The following is an 18,992-nucleotide window of genomic DNA, read 5'->3' as shown; positions in this document are numbered from 1 at the left end:
AGCCCAGGCTGATCTTGAAATCACTATTTAGGGGCTGGAGAGATGGCTCAGCAGTTAAGAGCACTGCCTGCTCTTCCAAAGGTCCTGAGTCGAATTCCCAGCAACCACATGGTGGTTCACAACCATCTGTAACGAGGTCTGGTGCCCTCTTCTGGCCTTCAGGCATATAGGCAGAAAGAATATTGTACACATAATAAATAAATAAATAAATATTTAAAAAAGAAAAAAGAAATCACTATTTAGCCAAGGATACCCTTCAACTCCTGCTCCTATGGCTTTCATCTCCCAAGTACTGAGATTACAGGCTGTATTATATGCCCTGTTCCAAAACTTTTGTTTGGAGATTTGTATTGCTATAAACATCAGGCTGGTCTCAGAAGGAACTCAGGTAATGTGGCTTGGTGGCAAGTACCCATTGAACCATCTAACTGGCTTTTGTTTTTTAAAATCCCCCCTCTTCATTTTTTCTCCCTCCTCATAGCATCTCCACACACTCATATGGCTTAGATAGGCCTCAAATATTGTCCTTTGGCCTCTACCTACTCCCAGGGACTTGGACTGTAAGTATGTGACATTATACCCAGCTATTTTCAATATATGGTCCCTGACCCCATTATCTAGGAAATAGGTAGAAATAGAATGCTCAAATCTTGTGCTAGACTTAATCAGAAATTCTGGGAATGGGGATCCAGTATCTGGCTCAGGTTGCTTCCAGATGGCTGTTTGTTTTTTTTTAATATATAATTATAAATAAGTTATCACCTAAATATTTCCCTTATTATAGAATTATGCTAATAATATATTCAAAAAAAGTCTCTACTTATATCTGTGCTATCCTGGGTTAAACTGGAACTTTCAAGGATTCACAATAGTAATGAACCGAGGAACTCCACAATGTAGCCCACAACTAGCTGATAACTCCAGTTCCAGTGTATCCAACACCCTCTTCTGGTCTCTACAAGCATATGGAGGCAAAATACCACATACTTTAAATATTTTTTAAAATGTTTATTGAAGGCAAGGTCAGGCAGTGATGGTCTACAGAGTGAGTTCCAGGATAGCCAAGGTTACAAAGAAAAACCCTGTCTAGAAAAACAAAACAAAATAAAACATTTATTAATGTAGATGTAGAATTCAGGCAGGCATGGTGGCTCATGCCTATGATCCCAGCACCAAGGAAGTTAAAACAGGAAAATTACCACGAGTTTTAGGCCAGCTTGTGTTATTGAGAGAGCTCTTATTTTAAGATTGAAAAAAGGCAATTAGGTGTGGTGGTGCTGCGTGCCTTTAATCCCAGAACTCCTTGGAACTGGAGAGAAAGCAGTGGTTAAGAGCACTGTTCTGGCAGATGACCTTAGTTTGTTTATCAGCACCCATGTTGAGTGGCTCACAAGCACCTGTAACTTCAGCTCCAGAGGGAGTTGACATCTCTGGATGATGGCCTCATCTATGGGCTCTTGAACTCACATGCACATATACATAGTTAAAAATAAATTTTCTAACCAAAAGCAATCTACAGATTCAACGCAATGCCCATCAAAATCCCAGCAAAATTCTTCAAATATCTTGAAAGAACTCAACTTCATTTGGAAAAGCAAAAAACCCAGAATAGCCAAAACAATCCTGTACAATAAAAGAACTTCTGGAGGCATCATAATCCCTGACTTCAAACTCTACTACAAAGCTACAGTACTGAAAATAGCCTGGTACTGGCATAAGAACAGACAGGAGGACCAATGGAACCGAATAGAAGACCCGGATATCAATCCACACACCTTTGAACACCTGATCTTTGATAAACAAGCAAAAAATATCAAATGGAAAAAAAAAAGCATATTTAACAAGTGGTACTGGAATAACTGGATATCAACATGTAGAAGACTGAAAATAGTCCCATATCTACCACCACACACAAAACTCAAGTCCAAATGGATCAAAGACCTCAACATAAAGCCAGCCACATTGAAACTTATAGAAGAGAAAGTGGGAAGTACACTTGAACACACTAACACAGGGAACCACTTCCTAAATATAACCCCAGCAGCACAGACACTGAGAGAAACAATTAATAAATGGGACCTCCTGAAACTGAAAAGCTTCTGTAAAGCAAAAGATGTGGTCAACAAGACAAAACTACAGCCTACAGAATGGGAAAAGATCTTCACTAACCCCACATCAGACAAAGGTCTGATCTCCAAAATATACAAAGAACTCAAGAAATTGGACATCAAAAGATCACATAATCCAATAAAAAAAAAAATGGAGTACAGACCTAAACAGAGAACTCTCAACAGAGGAATCTAAAATGGCTGAAAGACACTTAAGGAAATGTTCAACATCCCTAGTCATCAGAGAAATGCAAATCAAAACAACTCTGAGATTCCATCTTACACCTGGAAGAATGGCCAAGATCAAAAACACTGATGACGGGGCTGGAGAGATGGCTCAGAGGTTAAGAGCACTGCCTGCTCTTCCAAAGGTCCTGAGTTCAATTCCCAGCAACCACATGGTGGCTCACAACCATCTGTAATGAGGTCTGCTGCCCTCTTCTGGCCTTCAGGCATACATGCAGACAGAATATTGTATACATAATAAATAAATAAATATATAAAAAAAACACGGATGACAACTTATGCTGGAGAAGTTGTGGGGAAAAGGGAACACTTCTGTATTGCTGGTGGGAATGCAAGCTGGTACAGCCCCTTTGGATGTCAGTGTGGAGATTTCTCAGAAGATTAGGAAACAACCTTCCTCAAGACCCAGTAACACCACTTTTGAGTATATATCCAAAGGATGCTCAATCGTGCCACAAGGACATGTGCTCAGCTATGTTCAGAGCGCTTTATTTGTCACAGCCAGAACCTGGAAACAACCTAAATGTCCCTCGACCGAAGAATGGATAAGGAAAATGTGGTACATTTACACAATGGAGTACTACACAGCAGAAAAAAAATAACGACAGCTTGAATTCTGCAGAAAAATGGATGAAGCTGGAAAACATTATTTTAAGTGAGGTAATGCAGACACAGAAAGACATCACATGGACTCACTCATAGGTGGTTTTTAAACATAAAGCAAAGAAAGCCAGTCTACAAACCACAATCCCAGAGAATTTACACAACAATATGGACACTAAGAGAGACTTACATAGATCTAATCTACATGGTAAGTAGAAAGTAGAAAAAGACAAGATCTCGTGAGTAAATTGGGAACATGGGAACCTTAGGGGAGGGCTAAAGTGGAGAGGGAAGCAGAGAAAAATGTAGAGCTCAATAAATATCAATCAATCAACCAATTTTCTAAAAAGCCAGGTGGCTGATTTGAGATAGGTCTCACTATCTAGCTTGACTATCCTGGAACTCTATGTAAACTAAGGGAGCCTCAAACTCATAGAGATCTACCTGTTTCTGCCTCTGCCTCCCCAGTGCTGAGACAAAAGATATGTACCACCCACCACACTTGGTTTAAAATGCCAATTCTTGTCAATTTACCAAACATGTAACATTTAATTATTTTCTTGTACATCTGTTAAAAAGTAAGGGTCAGGAGCCGGGTGGTGGTGGCGCATGCCTTTAATCCCAGCACTCGGGAGGCAGAGGCAGGTGGATCTTTGTGAGTTTGAGACCAGTCTGCTCTACAGGAGCTAGTTCCAGGACAGGATCCAAAGCTACAGAGAAACCCTGTCTTGAAAAAACAAAAAAGGTTGGAGAGATGGCTCAGTGGTTAAGAGCACTGATTGTTCTTCCAGGTCCTGAGTTCAATTCCCAGCAACCACATGACAGTTCACAATCACCTATAATGAGATTTGGTGCCCTCTTCTAGCTTGCAAGCATACATGCAGGCCGAATACTGTATAGTAAATAAATAAAATCTTTAAAAAAAAGTACCTGTATATTAAAAAAAAAGGAAACTAAGAAATAAAATGCAGATTCTAGTAAGTACTAATCATAAAAGATACTCTATGCTGTAAGAACTTAATAGGGGGCTGGACAGATGGCTCCGCAGTTAAGAGCACACTGTGGGGACCGGAGAGATGGCTCAGAGGTTAAGAGCACTGGCTGTTCTTCCAGAGGTCCTGAGTTAAATTCCCAGAAACCACATGGTGTCTCACAATCATCTATAATGAGTTCTGGTGCCCTCTTCTGGTGCACAGGCAGAACACTGTATACATAGTAAATAAATAAATCTTTAAAAAAAAAAAAAGCTTAGCTGGGCTTGGTGGCACACCCTTTTAATCCCAGCACTCAGGAGGCAGAGGCAGGCAGATCAATGACAGCCTGGTTCACAAAGTGAGTTCCAGGACAGCCAGGGCTGTCACACAGAGAAACCCTGTCTTGAAAAAACCCATAAATAGTAAACAAATAAACAGATGAATAAATAATAAATGGATGAATAAAATAAAATGCTTACGGGGAACAGTGATAAACACTTTTAATCCCAACGCTGGGGAGGCAGAGGCAGGTGGATCTCTGCAATTTCAAGGCCAGCCTGGTCTACATAGTAAGTACCACGACAGCCATAACTATGTAGTGAGGTTTTGTCTTGGAAAAAAAATTAATTAAAATAAAATAGTAGGGGGCTGGAGAGATGGCTCAGTGGTTAAGAGCATCACCTGCTCTTCCAAAGGTCCTGAGTTCAATTCCCAGCAACCACATGGTGGCTCACAACCATCTGTAATGAGGTCTGCTGCCCTCTTCTGGCCTGCAGGCATACACACAGACAGAATATTGTATACATAATAAATAAATATTTAAAAATAAAATAAAATAGTAGTAAAATGAAATGCTTTCCAGAGAAAAAAATTGACTAAGCATAAAGGATAATCCCATAGCAGTTCATATGCAAATTCAAATAGTCTTTGCACAATTAGGAGAATTCTTGCAGATAGGAGAAGTGTTTAAGGATTAAATTACTCTTAAACTGACATTGTTTTCTCCTTAAAAGTACAAAGGAAAGATCTTAGTAGACTAGCATACAGTTCTACAATACCAAAAGACTGCCAAATTAATGTCTTTAGGATGTCTTGTACTTCAGTCATGCCTGCTGCTACCCAGGGAAACCATTTTCCAGTATCAAGGAACCAGGGCAAACCAAACTAATTATTACAGTAAACTGGAGAACATAGTAACAAAGCAAAAGTAACTCAACGGTTCAAGGAACATACACAGTCTCTGTCTTTCTCTAATGACCAGAAATGAAGCAAAAAGACATAACAAATTATTATTCCCTGGCACTGCCCTTCCCTTTGACTCTTTCCTAACCACATCTCTCTTGATAATTATAGCACTACCACCAGTACTTTACCCCAGAACAGATTAAATTGTGTTACATTCTAGTTTGTTCTTGGTGTACTCAGTTAACCAAGTCAGTAATATGAGAGTTTCAATGATATAACGGTACCACACTATGTATATGCCATGAAAAAGAATGATGCTTGACTGCAAAACATACTACATGGATAAAACTGAATTTCCCATCTTATATTCAGTTAGATATCATGAGTCACAGGAAAAATGAGGATCCAAGAGGTTTTCTTCAAAATACAATTACTGAAAACTGACTTTAGAAAATAAAACTGGGCCTAACATTAGTGGCACATACTTTTAAACTCAGCACTTAGGAAATAGAGGCAGATGGATCTCTGTGAGTTCAAGGCCAGTCTGGTCTACAATGTGAGTTCCAGGACAGCCAGGGATACAAAGAGAAACCCTGTCTCAGAAAACAAACAAAAGTTAAAAGTGTGCCCTATCTTAATGAACATACTACACTATAAGCCAAAGTCACATCTACACCTCCTTTACATTCATTCTCAAAATATCTAATAAATGAAAAGTCTATGGTTTCTCTAAATATTTTTCTAATCATTCCCTTTAATTCTCCCATCAGCTCTCAATAATCCCATACCAACATACTACTTGAATCACCATAGTGTCCTAACTGGTCACAAATCCATTCCTGCACTCTCCCTGGGTTTGTCTAAGGATAGCAATTCCAATCCTTTCTGTAATTCAGTCACAGATATTGTAATCTAAATATACTACCACTTTATTGAGTCTCTGTCTTCCCAGCACATTCATATTTTGTCAATATTCTAACTTCTTCACTCACATAGTTATACTGACCTTTTTAGTTAAGTGTTTTAATCACTTGAGAGGTCTCTCAAAAAGTCAAATCCTGCGGGGGTGGCAACAGCGCACACCTTTAATCTCACCACTCAAGAGGCAGAGGCAGGCGGATCTCTGTGAGTTCAAGACCAATCTGGTCTACAGAGTTCTAAGACAGACTCCAAAGCTACACAGAGAAACCCAGTATCAAGAAACAAACAAGCAAGCACATAAACAAACAAACAAACAAAACATAAAAAAGTATCACCAACAAAGCTGAACAGCTTAGTAGACCTTAACTAGACTGTCAACTATGAATCCTAGCTCTGTCCCTTGTTAGCTAGATAACTAACCCAGGACAAATTACTTAAGGCATTATGCTTATTTCCAAATCTATAAAGGGAATCATAGAATCCACCTTTGCTGGGCAATCATGGTGCACACCTTCAAGGCGTAGGAGAGTGGGGGAGGGTGCAGACAGGTCTCTTTAGTTTGAGGCCAACCTGATCTACAGAGCGACAACACAGAGAAATCCTATCTTTTTTTCTTTCTCTCTCTCTCTCTCTCTCTCTCTCTCTCTCTCTCTCTCTCTCTCTCTCCTTCTTTTTTTCCGAGACAGGTTTTCTCTGTTTAAAAGGCCTGGCTGTCCTGGAACTTGCTTTGTAGACCAGGTTGTCCTCAAACTCAGAGATTCACCTTCCTCTGCCTCCCGAACGCTGGGATTAAACGCATGTGCTACCACTGCCCGGCTGGAGAAATCCTGTCTTAAAAAACAAAAAAACAAACAAAAATTCACCTTAAAAGTTGTTGAAAAACAAATTAGCAAATGGTTTTGCATCACTTAAAGACAGAGATACATTCTTAAAACTGAATTATACTGCAAATGCACCCTTATAACATCATAGAGCATACTTATACACATAGCATATTTGTCCTCAATGTCATTATGACACATCACTGTAATCATTAACTGTATTGTATGGGAATAATAACAAAGATGTCTGTACATGGTCAACACAGACACATTCTGTTTTCAAGTGTTAGTGGATCATGGCTGGTTGAATTAGGAACTTAAAGGACCAATTGCACATTCAACTAATGTGTGCTATTATCTAGTAACAATGAGCTATTTTCCCTATCACAGTGTGATACTTCTTTTATCTATGTATCTATAACTCTTTAAGGACAAGAAAAAAATAGAATCAGTATTTTCATTTTTTTTTACAGTTATTTATTTATTGTGTGTGTACAGCAAGTAGTATGTAGCATGTGCATGTAGGAGCCCTTGCAGATCTTAAGAGGGCATCAGACCACCTGGAACTAGAGTTACAAGCAATTGTGAGTCATCATGGGGGTGAGGGTCGACTAGGAATTGAACCTTCATGTAAGTCTTAAAACTCACTTTAAAATATAGTATCTTACTTAAAACCCAAGTATAGTAAATGTAATCCAATACATGATGGAGGGAGAAGCAGGATCAATAGAAACTTGAGGCCAGCCTTATTTACATAGCAAACCCTATTTTTTTTTTTTTTTAAGACAAATGCTTAAAAAAAAGTGTGTGTGTGTTAATTTTTAAAAGTTACATTATAAGGGCCTGGAGAGATGGCTCAGTTGGTAAAGTGTTTGCCCTGCAATCATGAGGACCTCAGTTTGATCTTCTGTAGTCTGGTAAAAGCTGAGTGAACATGGTGGATCATGCCAGTAATCCCAGCAACCAGAGGTGGAAGATCGGTTCAAGGTCATCCTCAGACTACGAGGTCTCTGTGAGACCCTATCTTCAAAAACAAAACAAAACAAAGGCACCAATGTGAAAGCTGGACAATTGGTTTAGCCAAAATACCTTTTCTAAAAAATACAGTGAGAGCAGTAAAAGAAGACATAACATCTGGCCTCCATACTTACACTCCAGGTGAGCACAACAGCACAAATATGGGCATGGGCACACACAAAATAGACAAAGTGAAGTGATCAAGGCCTCCACATGCAAACATATACATATACACAAGCACAAATGTACACATATACAAAAATATAACATTATTTTACACGACACCGTGCAATAGCTCATTAACTAAGAAGAAATATGCTAATAAGGGTGGCATGACACAGGAAAAATTACCTTACATTAAAAAACAAACAAACAAGCAAACAAAAAAACTTACCAGGACAAAAGTCTCATAGAATCTCTAGATATCCTTATTTCAAGACTTCTCTACTTTGTTAAAAATGTGAGATGTTTTGTTTGCTGAAAAGGCTTTTCCTTTTAAACATTAGACTTTAAGATCCTTTAGGTATCTATCAAATAGTTCAACAATTCTATAACTTGAAAAGTTAACTGCTGAGCCATCTCTCTAGCCTCTGGAATTAAGACCACTTGTTCTTGAAGGAGACCCAAGATTAGTAATCCTGCACTCACACAATGGCTCACAAAAGTCTGTATTTCAATTCCAAGAGATCCAGTGCCCTTTTCTGGCCTCTGTGGCATTTTGCATACACGTGGTAACATACATACATACATGGAGGTAGACATACACATAAAACAAATCTTTAAATCTATTTTAACTATATGTATTTGTATTTATAAATAAATATTTGATTGGGTGTGGTGGCACACTCCTTTAATCCCAGCACTTGGGAGGCAGAGACAGGTAGATCCCTGGAGGCCAGCCTGGTCTATAGAGTTGTACAGGATAGCCAGGACTACACAGAGAAATCCTGTCAGGAAACAAACAAAACAAAAAACAAACAAAAAAGATTTTATTTATATATTACACAAATATTTATTTATATAGGTATCTAGACACATATAAGAGAGACAATTTTTTTTCTCTGTATAGCCCTGGCCATCCTGGAACTCACTCTTCTAGACCAAGGCTGGACTCCACCTCTCTCAGCCTCACAAGCACTGGGATTAAAGGTGTGTGCCACCACCACCCAGAATAAAATCTTATAAATGAATATGGATTCAGGGATATAAGATAAATCTCTGAAATACAGCTGACCAGAACACATGCACGTTAGATATACTTGCTGATACATGTCAAATCATTAAAAATTAGTTAGATATCTTATGTGTTTTGTATGTGTATGCTTGGTACCCAGGTGGTCAGAAGAGGGTATCAGATCCTCTGGAACAGTGAGCCTCCATGTGGTACCAGGAACTAAAACAGGTCCTCTGTAAGAGCAGCAGAGTGCTCTTAACAACTGAGCCATCTCTCTAGCCTTCCATACCAAATCTTTTTTTAATCAAGCACATTAAAGGAAAAGAAAAAAAGGAAAAAAGAAAGCAGGCAAGGTAGTTCACACTTGAAATAACAGCATTCATGAGGCTGAGGCAGAAGGACTGCCACAAATTCCAGGTCACCATAGACTATAGTGTGAGAAACTATCTCAAAAAAGCAAACAAAAGAAACTTGTAGCCTTTTCTCTAAGGGTGAAGATCACCAGAAAATGGATTAGGAAACTATTTACTTACTTTTCTTCCAAACAGTCTAAACACAGAACCCAATAAAAAAAAAAAAAATCACATAAATTCTTCAGTAATATTCCAAACCTTTGAGTTCACCAGATCTCACATACAATTTTGTAGCTCTCCTACCCCACTCTACAAACTCAAATTCAAGTGTTGAAAATAACTGCACGGGGAATAATACTAACAAAGGTCTCTATGACTAAGGAAAGACAACAACTCCTAGACAGCAGCAGAGAGATCCTGAGAGGGAAGCAGACTAAAAACATCCAAATGCACATACAAGCTAATCCCTCCAAACTACGACAAGAGTTCTTTCAGTAACATGTCTCATAAATTCCTTCCAAAATATTATGACACATAACTTAAGCTGCATCCAGTATTGCCCTCAATCAATCCCCTCAATAATCCTCCAAACTCACCAAACTGTTAACTCATTAAAAGAACCAGTTAACTTACCCCCCCAAAAATCCATAGCTCAAAACCTACAAATTTTAAATAGTCAAATAATACTAATTTATTGAATAAAACTATCCTTCCTTGGTTTGTTCCCAAAATTTACATTCTAATATAATGCATTCAATTAGATTTACAACAGTATTGCCAAGTTAAGAATCTTAGTCTGGTTGCAATCCACAAAAACCTTTGATTTGCAGTTTGCAATGATTTCTATAAAGTTTAGGCTGTAACTCCATTTCAATACAGGATGAATTAAGGGTCTAACTACTTGACAAAAAAAAACAGTAAGATATTATTATACCTTCACCCCTCCTCTGGTACATGGAAAAGCGATTTAAATAATTATTTTCAAAAGAAGGGAGTTGAAAATACTAACCAATCTCTGGCTGTACCGAATCCTTTCTTCTTCAGGTTCCATCTCTTACTCTTCTGATGAAAGTACTGTAAAGAAACCACTCTGGGGCTGCCTTCCTCTTCCTCCTTAGGAACCAAATTGCAAAGGAAATGAACAGATATAAGAACTCATTCTCAAACTTAAAGATTCCTCATTAAGTTGAAAGTTAAGAATCCTTTCATGAATTTGGAGCCTTTACCAAATGGTGCCACGTCTTGTCAACATTAATCACATCACAACTATAGAACCCGGTCACTCCATGGGGTTGCAGTTAGCAAAACTTCCCAGCAACATTAGCAATAAATAGGTTAGACATATTAGATTAGATAGATAGATAGACAGACAGACAGACAGAGGAAAAGCCTCAGGACTTACTCTCCTCCCCCCCCCAACTTTTTTGACACTGGGTCTCTCTACGTGGCCTGGCTGTCTTAGAACTATGTAAACCAGACTTGCCTCAAACTCAAACGAGATCCGACTGCCTCTGCTTCCCGACTGCTGGGATCAAAGGCGCATGCCACCAAACCCAGCAAGGATTTTTATTTCTAAAGCCTGAATGACCAGTTGGAAGTATGCGCAAAACTAATCCAGATGCTAAACAAATGAGTTCTCAAACAAGTAATGGAAAACTATCAGCAAAAAGGGCAGATTACTTTCATAAAAAGAGGGCAAGAAAAAATATATTTTGCAGAAAGACTCCAAACCAATGCCCATATCCTTTTAGTAAGACTGAGCACAGTTGTTGCCTTCCCAGAACTACCCTCCACAAGGTGTACAACTCGGAAACAAATTTGAGAGTTGCAATACGGAGGCAAAAACACCATCTGATCCAGATGGGTAAATAATAAATGAAACGACTATTAAATAAAGGCAGGCAGGCTCGTCAATCAATTCATAACACCAAGAAAGGGATTTGATTTTTCTAGATATTCTTTTTGCTGGATAATGGCTTCCATTGGAATGCAAATGTTTTTCTCTCTTGTAAATATATTACGGCCACGTTAACGGAATCCTTTCAGGGGACCCGATGACATAGTTTGAGAGAGCAGTCCGTGGCACTGCCCTCCTCTGCCTCGGTCGTGAGGGCCATAGCCTGACCCTGCCAGGGCTGGACAGGAAAGCGGCAAACCTCGACTGCTCCCCCAGGGAAAAGGCGTTTCTACGGTTCACCCCTCGCAACGAAATACAAACTTTACATCAAGTCTTTAGATCAGACAGGGAACCAAACTTCCCAGGGTGGGGGAAGGGGGGGAGGGGAAATCTCACCGGGGATTTTGTTCTTGAGTTCTTGTCCAAGAGAGAAGATTCCAAAAACAGAAAAAAAAATAAATCCCTAACGTCGTCTTCGGTTTTTCTGTGTATTAACCCAGTATCCAGACACGGGTCACAGCGACCCGGAAAAGAGGAAACAGTTACTGAATCAAGCCTCCTCTTCAGGCTTTACAGACTCGGAGTCCGAGGTGTTAGGAGAGGAGAGCAAGACACTCGGTGACTCCCCCGGGCCGGCAGTCAGCAGCCCCAGCCCGAGACCCGGGCACCCGGTCGCGAGGAGCACCCTCCTCTCGGTACCCTCGGCCGAACGCAGACGCTTCCGAAGCCCAGGAGCCACGGCCGATCAGCTGAGATCCACCCGGCCGACGCTCCCCGCGCCGCCCGGCCCCCCGGAACGCGGGCCCCGGCCCCGGGGGGCGGAGGGGGCGGGAGGAGCGAAGCGCTCTGACTGGGGGCCCCCGGCTGCCTTTGCGTCGTCCCCCTAAGCCGGGGCTCCGCGCTGCGGGACGATCCCCCCACCCCCGGCTACTCCCCAGTCGCAGAGGAGGGACTCCGGGGGATGGGCCCCCTGTCGTTGCCCTTCCACCAGAGAAGCCCCCTGCCCGGGAGAGGAACAGCCGCGACAGGCCCAGGAGCTGGAAAGGTGCTCCGCGACCCGCCGCTACCGCCGCTGCTGCTGGGGAGGGGTGTTGTTTCCCTCACACAGGAGGATCCGCTGAAGCAGCCGCCGCCATTTTGAACCCGTCAGATTCTCACATACACACAGCTCCTCCGGGCTCACTGCGCAGGCGCCGTCTCCTCACCCCCCCCCCATCCCCGTCGTCTCTCCACCCCCAACTCCTTCAAGCCTCCCTGCGCTTCTTACCGCTCTCCCCGACACACGTGAACGCGCACGCGTCACTCCCCTCGAACGCGGACACGCCGCCGGCGCGCGCACGCGCGAATGCGTCGGCCTCGAATCGCCCGCGCCCCGCGACGCCGACGCGGTTCCCCGCCCTCCCCACCTCGCGTCAGCCCGCAAGCCCTCTGGCCGGCCTACCGCCCCCGCTCCCTGCCCGCCTCCTTCCAGGCCTCCAGCGCGGCGGGAGGCCTGCGCCTGCGCGCAAGCTGCAAGCCTCCTCCGCGGGCTCCCTCCCCCACGCCGCACTCTCGACACACACACGCGCACACACACACACACACACACACACACATGCACATACGCGCGGGCACATACACGCACACACACAACTTCGCCTGTGACCCCGCCCACCGCCGGCCAGCTGCGCCAGCCGCCCTCCCCCACAGCTCTAGGCAGGGCTGTGACCCCCGACCCCCACAAAACACAACGCCCCCCACACACACAGTAGGGAAGCATCTCCCCTTCCCCTACTGGCATCTCTGCCCTAGGCGCCCAGACAGCCAGACGACCGAGGGCCAGGCGGCCTGTGCTAGGGCAGCCGTTGGCCGCCTCAACGCGGGGTCCCCCGGGGTCATGCCATGGGAATGGGCCAGAGCCGGGCGCCGCGCTCGGGCCTGCTCAGCCCGAGGGGGCGCAGAGAGGCGGCATCTTCCCGCCGGGTGCCCTCTCTCGCGCGCCGGCCGGTGGACCGAGGCCCACCTGCTCGCCATCCCGGAGTAGGCCCCAGCACCCCCGCTGCAGGGCCTGGCCGCCGTTAGCACGGGGGGCTCCTCTGTGCAGCGACCCGGTTCCGCCTCACCCACTCCTTGCCGCTCCGAAGGGGCAGGAAACGGGAGTAGTAGCATGTCTGTCCTAGGCTCGGCTCCCTCAGGGGAGCTCCAGACGCTTGACAAGGGCGTCCACAGGTGCTGTGCGCGACAGTGGGATCCACGACGGCTTGGGGGCGGCGGCGGCCAGCGCACCCACCGCGGGCCACAGGCGCCCGGGGAGGTGGCCCAGGAAGCCCCTGCTGTTGGCCACGCTCAGGTTTCCGTCGCGCCGGTGCCCTCGGCGGCCCGGGTGGGACGTGACCCCGCCCCCGGCGAGTCGGGGCGCCCCCCACTGAGAGGGGCGCGGGCCGCCCCTAACCCCAGGGCCGGGGCGTATAAGGGAGGCCCAGCCGGGAAAATGTCTCCGGTCTGTGTGCGCAGCTTCGCGCGAGGGTCAGCGGTGGGGCAGCGGCGGCCCAAGCTGCCCGGCCCTGCCCACGAACGGGCTCCCACGGCTCGACAGCTGCCCGACGGGCTAGCAGGCTCCGAACGTCGACGGAGCCCATCCAGAGGTAACAGAGCAATGCCATGCGAGCAGCCCAACAGCGCTCAGGGCAGTTCCCCAGCCAATCTCGTGCTTTGGGGCCCGTTTAAATTGTAAATCCCACAAAGGACGGTGGCCTGGACGCTACACATCCAAGTGCTTGAGGTTGGAAGCAAGGCACCTTCCCCTTGCTGAGTGGTGTCACACAAATCTTTTTCTCCCTGCCTTGGTTTCCAACTCTTCAGCTTGATCCTGAAGAGTGTAGAATGGAAGAGCAGAGCACGGTGTATCTATCAAAAAAACGTCCATAAACAGCCTTCTAGGTCTTTTAGGAAGACGTTAGTGATTGACAGTTGGAAAAAATGATACTTTCTTTTTCTATCACAGTTTGAACTGGTGTAAAGACTCTCCTTAAACACAAAGTATTATTTAATAAAGTACAAGCTTTTGCTAAGGCACACGGGATTTTTATAGACATTCTCTGCTTTGTTTCACATCTTTAGTAGACAAGAGAAAGAGCTTTGTGTTTTTAAATTTGTTTTACAGATAGACAATTGGATTATAAAGTAAACCGCCTGCATAATTACTGGGAGAAAGAGATCCACAGTTCTGCAACTGTCAACAGAAACATCTCACAACAACAATGGTTGGTTAGTATAGACCATCATCCTGCAGCCAGTCTCTGAGCAACATCGTTCTTTATTCTGATTTCAGTTGTTTTTCAGACTTAATTTTTTAGGGCATCGCTACAAAGAGATTAAATGCTGAAACTTTAACAGAGTTAAGGCCTCTTTCCGTCTTTCCAGGCTATAGTAAAAGTTGTAAAATGAGTACTCTTTCCCAGGTGTGGTGACTTAGAGGAAATCCTAGAACTCCAGAGGCTGAAGCAAGAAGATTCCCATGAGTTAAAAGCCAACCTGGATTAGACAATGAGTTCCAGGCCAACCTGGGCTACATAGTGCAAAACTGTCTCAACAAAAAACAATGGTCTTTTACATCCAGTGCCAGATAAAGCCACAAAGACATCGGACTTTCTATAGCTACAAACCAAAAATCTCAGACACTTGTTTTAAAGGAAATTTTGCTTCTATCAGACAAATTGAGTGCTAGGTCACATTGCTATTTGCTTTATTTAGTTCTCTTTATCCAGAAAATACTTAATACTTGTAGGTAAAAAGGAAAGAAAAGAAAGGTCCCACGTGGTACACGCACCTATAATTTCAACTCTGGGATGCTACTGATGCAGGATCTTCAGTCTGAGCTACATAATGAGTTCAAGACCAACATGGGCTGTATAGCAAGACCCTGCCTTAGAGGAGGTTAGGATCCCTAGCTGTAACTCAACTTTGCCTTGCCCTTGTAGGGACCTTTTGAAAGTTTAATTCAGGTGTACTGTAAGAAAACCAAGAAAGGCCCTAGAACAAGTTCAACTCATAGTATTTATTTGTTCTGAACATAACTACAAATAGAACAAGGTTTGTCAAATTGGATCCCAACTCTTTGCAGTTGAAAACCATTTGTTAACTACTCTGCAATAGGGGAATTGACTATTTAAACAAACACACCCAACAGTGTCTCTACAGGCTGGCTTTGTAAATACACCAAAGCAGATGTGCAGGGTATAGGAAGACATAGGCAGATGGCTAGTCATAGTCCCCCCAAATCATAGTGGCTCTGGTGGGTAGTGGCGGATCTGTGAGGACTATTGTTTTGGCTTTAAAAGAACCATTCCAGAAAGTCTAGAGCTGGGACAGCTCCCTAAGAAGGCCACTAGACATTTGAACTATGTAGCTTCAGCTGCCCTAAAGGGAGAGGAGATAAGTGGTTTATGGGAAAGAAGAAAAAAAAAATTCTAGAAGCCTTGAGAAAATGGTTCCTGTCTGGAATAATCTGGTGTCTTAATCTGTACATTCATTTCTTCTTTTTATGCACATATGTGCCAGTGTCTGTATCTGCATTTGCTCATAGGACGTGTGCACACCTACACACACAATTACCTGTGAGTCTATGTACATAGGCTAGAGGACAATCTTGGGTGTCATTCCTCAAGAACTAGCTACCCTTTCTCTTTCTTCTTCTTTTAAAGACACAGTCTCCCTGTGACATGGAACTCCCAAGTAGGCTAGGCTGGCTAGCCAGAGAAACCTAAGGATATGCTTGTCTATGCCTCTCCACCACTAAGATTACAAGTGTTCGCTATGACCCATCCGTGGTGGCACATGACTTTAATCCCAGCATTCCGGAGGCAGAGGGAGGTGGGTCTCTGTGAGTTTGAGGTCAGCCTGGTCTACAAAACAAGCTCCAAGACAGCCAGAGCTGTTACACAGAGAAACCCTGTCTAAATAAATAAACAAATATGTTTACTATGAACTCCCATCTCTTCTTACATGGGTTCTAGGGGTCAAACACAGGTGAGCACTTTATCAATTGAGCCGTTTTGCCAGCTCCAGTGTCTGTCTGTGTTTGCTTGCTTGTTTGTTTTTTTTGAGACAGGGTTTCTCTGTATAACAGTGCCCTGGCTATCCTGAAACTCCTCTGTAGATCAGACTGACCCTGAACTCTCAGAGATCTGCCTGCTTCTACCTCCTAAGTGCTGGGATTAAAGTTGTGTGCCACCAGACCTTGTTGGCTTCTATCTTTCTCTCTGCTTTTGGTTTTGTTTTGTTTTTTTTTTTCATTTGAGACAAGGTCTCACTGTGTAGTCCTGGCTGGTCAAGAAGTTGCTATGTAGACTAAGATGGCCTAAACTCAAAGAGACCTGCCTATCTCTGCCTCTGAAGTGTTGGGATTACAGATTTATACCACCACACAGTTTTTTCACAAAAGTGACACACCATAAATGCTGGTAAGAGTATGTACTGCTCTTGCAGAGGAGCTTAGTTTGGTTCCCAACACCCATGTTGACTGACTCATAACAACCTGTAACTATAGCTTCAGACTGTCTTGACACCCACCTTTGGCCTCTACCAGTAATTACACTCATATACACATACCACCCCCAAGACACAGGTATCCAGAGGATTTTTAAATCTATTTTTTAAAGCATCTTAAAAATACCCAGGCCAGGGGCTGGAGAGATGGCTCAGTGGTTAAGAGCATTGCCTGCTCTTCCAAAGGTCCTGAGTTCAATTCCCAGCAACCACATGGTGGCTCACAGCCATCTGTAATGAGGTCCGGTGCCCTCTTCTGGCCTGCAAGCATACACGCAGCAGAATATTGTATGCATAATAAACAAATAAATATTTAAAAAAAAACACAATGTTAAAAAAAATACCCAGGCCACCCACTTTTTAGTGTGTGTTTGGGGAAATGGAGGGTTTACAGTTGAAACAAAAGCTGTGTTTTTAACTATATTAAACTATTTCAACTTATTTTTAAATTTTAAAGAGAAAACAAGGCTGCCCCAAAACAGTAGATTTGAACCAAAACAGAGAAGTTTGTCTTGAGAATTCCCCAGGAGGCAACATAGTCATCAGTGACTCAAGAGAGCAGAGACAGAGTGGCCACCCTGTGGATTTATGACACTCCTTCCCCATGAGCCTTTCTAGGCCTCAGTTGTGAAATGAATAAGCTCAAAGTTAGTGTCTATCACATGATAGCTACTGTTCATGACCTCTCTATGTCAGCTAGAGGTTAGCCCCAAAGTCCTGGGTTCAGACATCTTCCTGCCTCAGCCTCCTAAGCAACTAGGATAATGAGCAAGTGCTTTTTTTAAATTAGATTTGATTTGTATATGTCAAGGCTTGCATATGGAGACAAGAAGACAGCCTGTTGAAGAGGATCCTCTGCTTCCCTACTATGTGGGTCCCACAGATCGAATTCAGGTTGATAGGCTTGACACCAAGCCTTATCTGCTGAGCCTCTCAGTGGACACAGGCATGCACTTCCTATCTTTGTTGTTATTTTGTTTTGAGACAGGATCTTACCTTGGCTGACTTCACACTTATTATGTAGACTAGGCTGGCCTGGAACTTCTAAGATCTTACTACATAAACCTCTTGAGTGCTGGATTAAAGGCATGCACCATCACACTCAGCTTTTTTTTTTCCTTTTGAGGGTCTTTCATGTCATGGGTATGTATGCAAGTGTGTCTTAGTGTATGTGTGTAGATCAAAAAGTAACTTAGAGTCACTTCTCTCCTGTCATGTGGGTCCCAGGTATGGAACTCAGGTTGTCAGGCTTGGCAGTAAACACCTTTACCTACTTAGCCATCTTGTAGGCCCTATATTTCTGGCATCTATACTTAAAGTAATTTGGGAATTGTTGGCAGAGTACTTGTTTAGTAAGCACAAAGTTCAAGGTTCCATACTAGCATTTTATAGAACAGGTCAAGGTGTTACATACCTATAATCCTAGCACTCAGGATATAGAAGCAGAAAAGATCAGAAAGTTCAGAATTCTATTTCCTATCTAGAGAGTTCAAGGCCAGACTAGGCTACGTGAGACCCTAACTCAAAACAAAGCAAACAGAAAACCAGCATTGAGTAAAGATGTTTGGTATGAAACAACTTGAAGAGGGTTCACGTGATGTGCCAGCCTTTCTAGAGCTCAGGCTGTACCTTACACCTGCTCTACAGTCCTGCTCTCTCTTTCCTCCCTGCACTTTGTATCTGAGCTCCATTTTTCTTCACTTCCCTTCCATCCTCCTTTCCCTCATTCTGTACTATCTCTACCTTCTTTGTCCATGACCTGACAGGCCTGTCTGTGTGCCTACCCTCTTTTACGATCTGGCCCACTTAACCAAGTGTTCTTTAGATTTGTTATGTAGTGAGCATTTCCCTCTTCTCTTTTTCCACCAGACAAGCTCTTTTTGGAAGTGAACTGAGTCACATGATTATCATTCAAAGGCATCTAAAATCAGCATTACTATTAACACTAGGAATAAAATCTGGATACTGATGATCATGACCTAAAGGAATTATGGGTAATTTTCTTTTGCATCTGGAGAAAGAACCTAAAAGGATTGGGGAGGGAAAAAGGCAAAAATGCCCTGTATCATTGAACATGGATGACATACTGTGGTGGTTTGACTGGCCCCATGGGCTCATATATTTACATGCTTAGTTCCAGTTGGTAAACTGTCTGGGAAGGATTAGG

At 43.4% G+C, this 18,992-nt stretch overlaps 1 protein-coding gene across 1 annotated transcript in view; it reads right to left on the bottom strand.

The window, feature by feature from the left end:
- The window catches only part of Kdm2a (lysine demethylase 2A), a 77,042-nt gene extending 64,571 nt beyond the window's left edge, over positions 1 to 12,471 (bottom strand). The window contains exons 1-2 of the mRNA XM_048458193.3: positions 11,696 to 12,471; positions 10,412 to 10,515 (exon numbers count right to left, since the gene is read on the bottom strand). Of these exons, the coding sequence (XP_048314150.1) occupies positions 10,412 to 10,453 (42 nt within the window). The 5' untranslated portion in view covers positions 10,454 to 10,515; positions 11,696 to 12,471. The remainder of the gene's footprint in view (positions 1 to 10,411; positions 10,516 to 11,695) is intronic.
- Between the last annotated feature and the right edge of the window lie 6,521 nt (positions 12,472 to 18,992).

The sequence above is a fragment of the Myodes glareolus genome, chromosome 7, assembly GCF_982192425.1.
Source record: "Myodes glareolus chromosome 7, mMyoGla1.1, whole genome shotgun sequence".
NCBI lineage: Eukaryota > Metazoa > Chordata > Mammalia > Rodentia > Cricetidae > Myodes > Myodes glareolus.
Note: the sequence above shows the minus strand (reverse complement) of the source record. Positions and strands in the feature narration are given on the sequence as shown.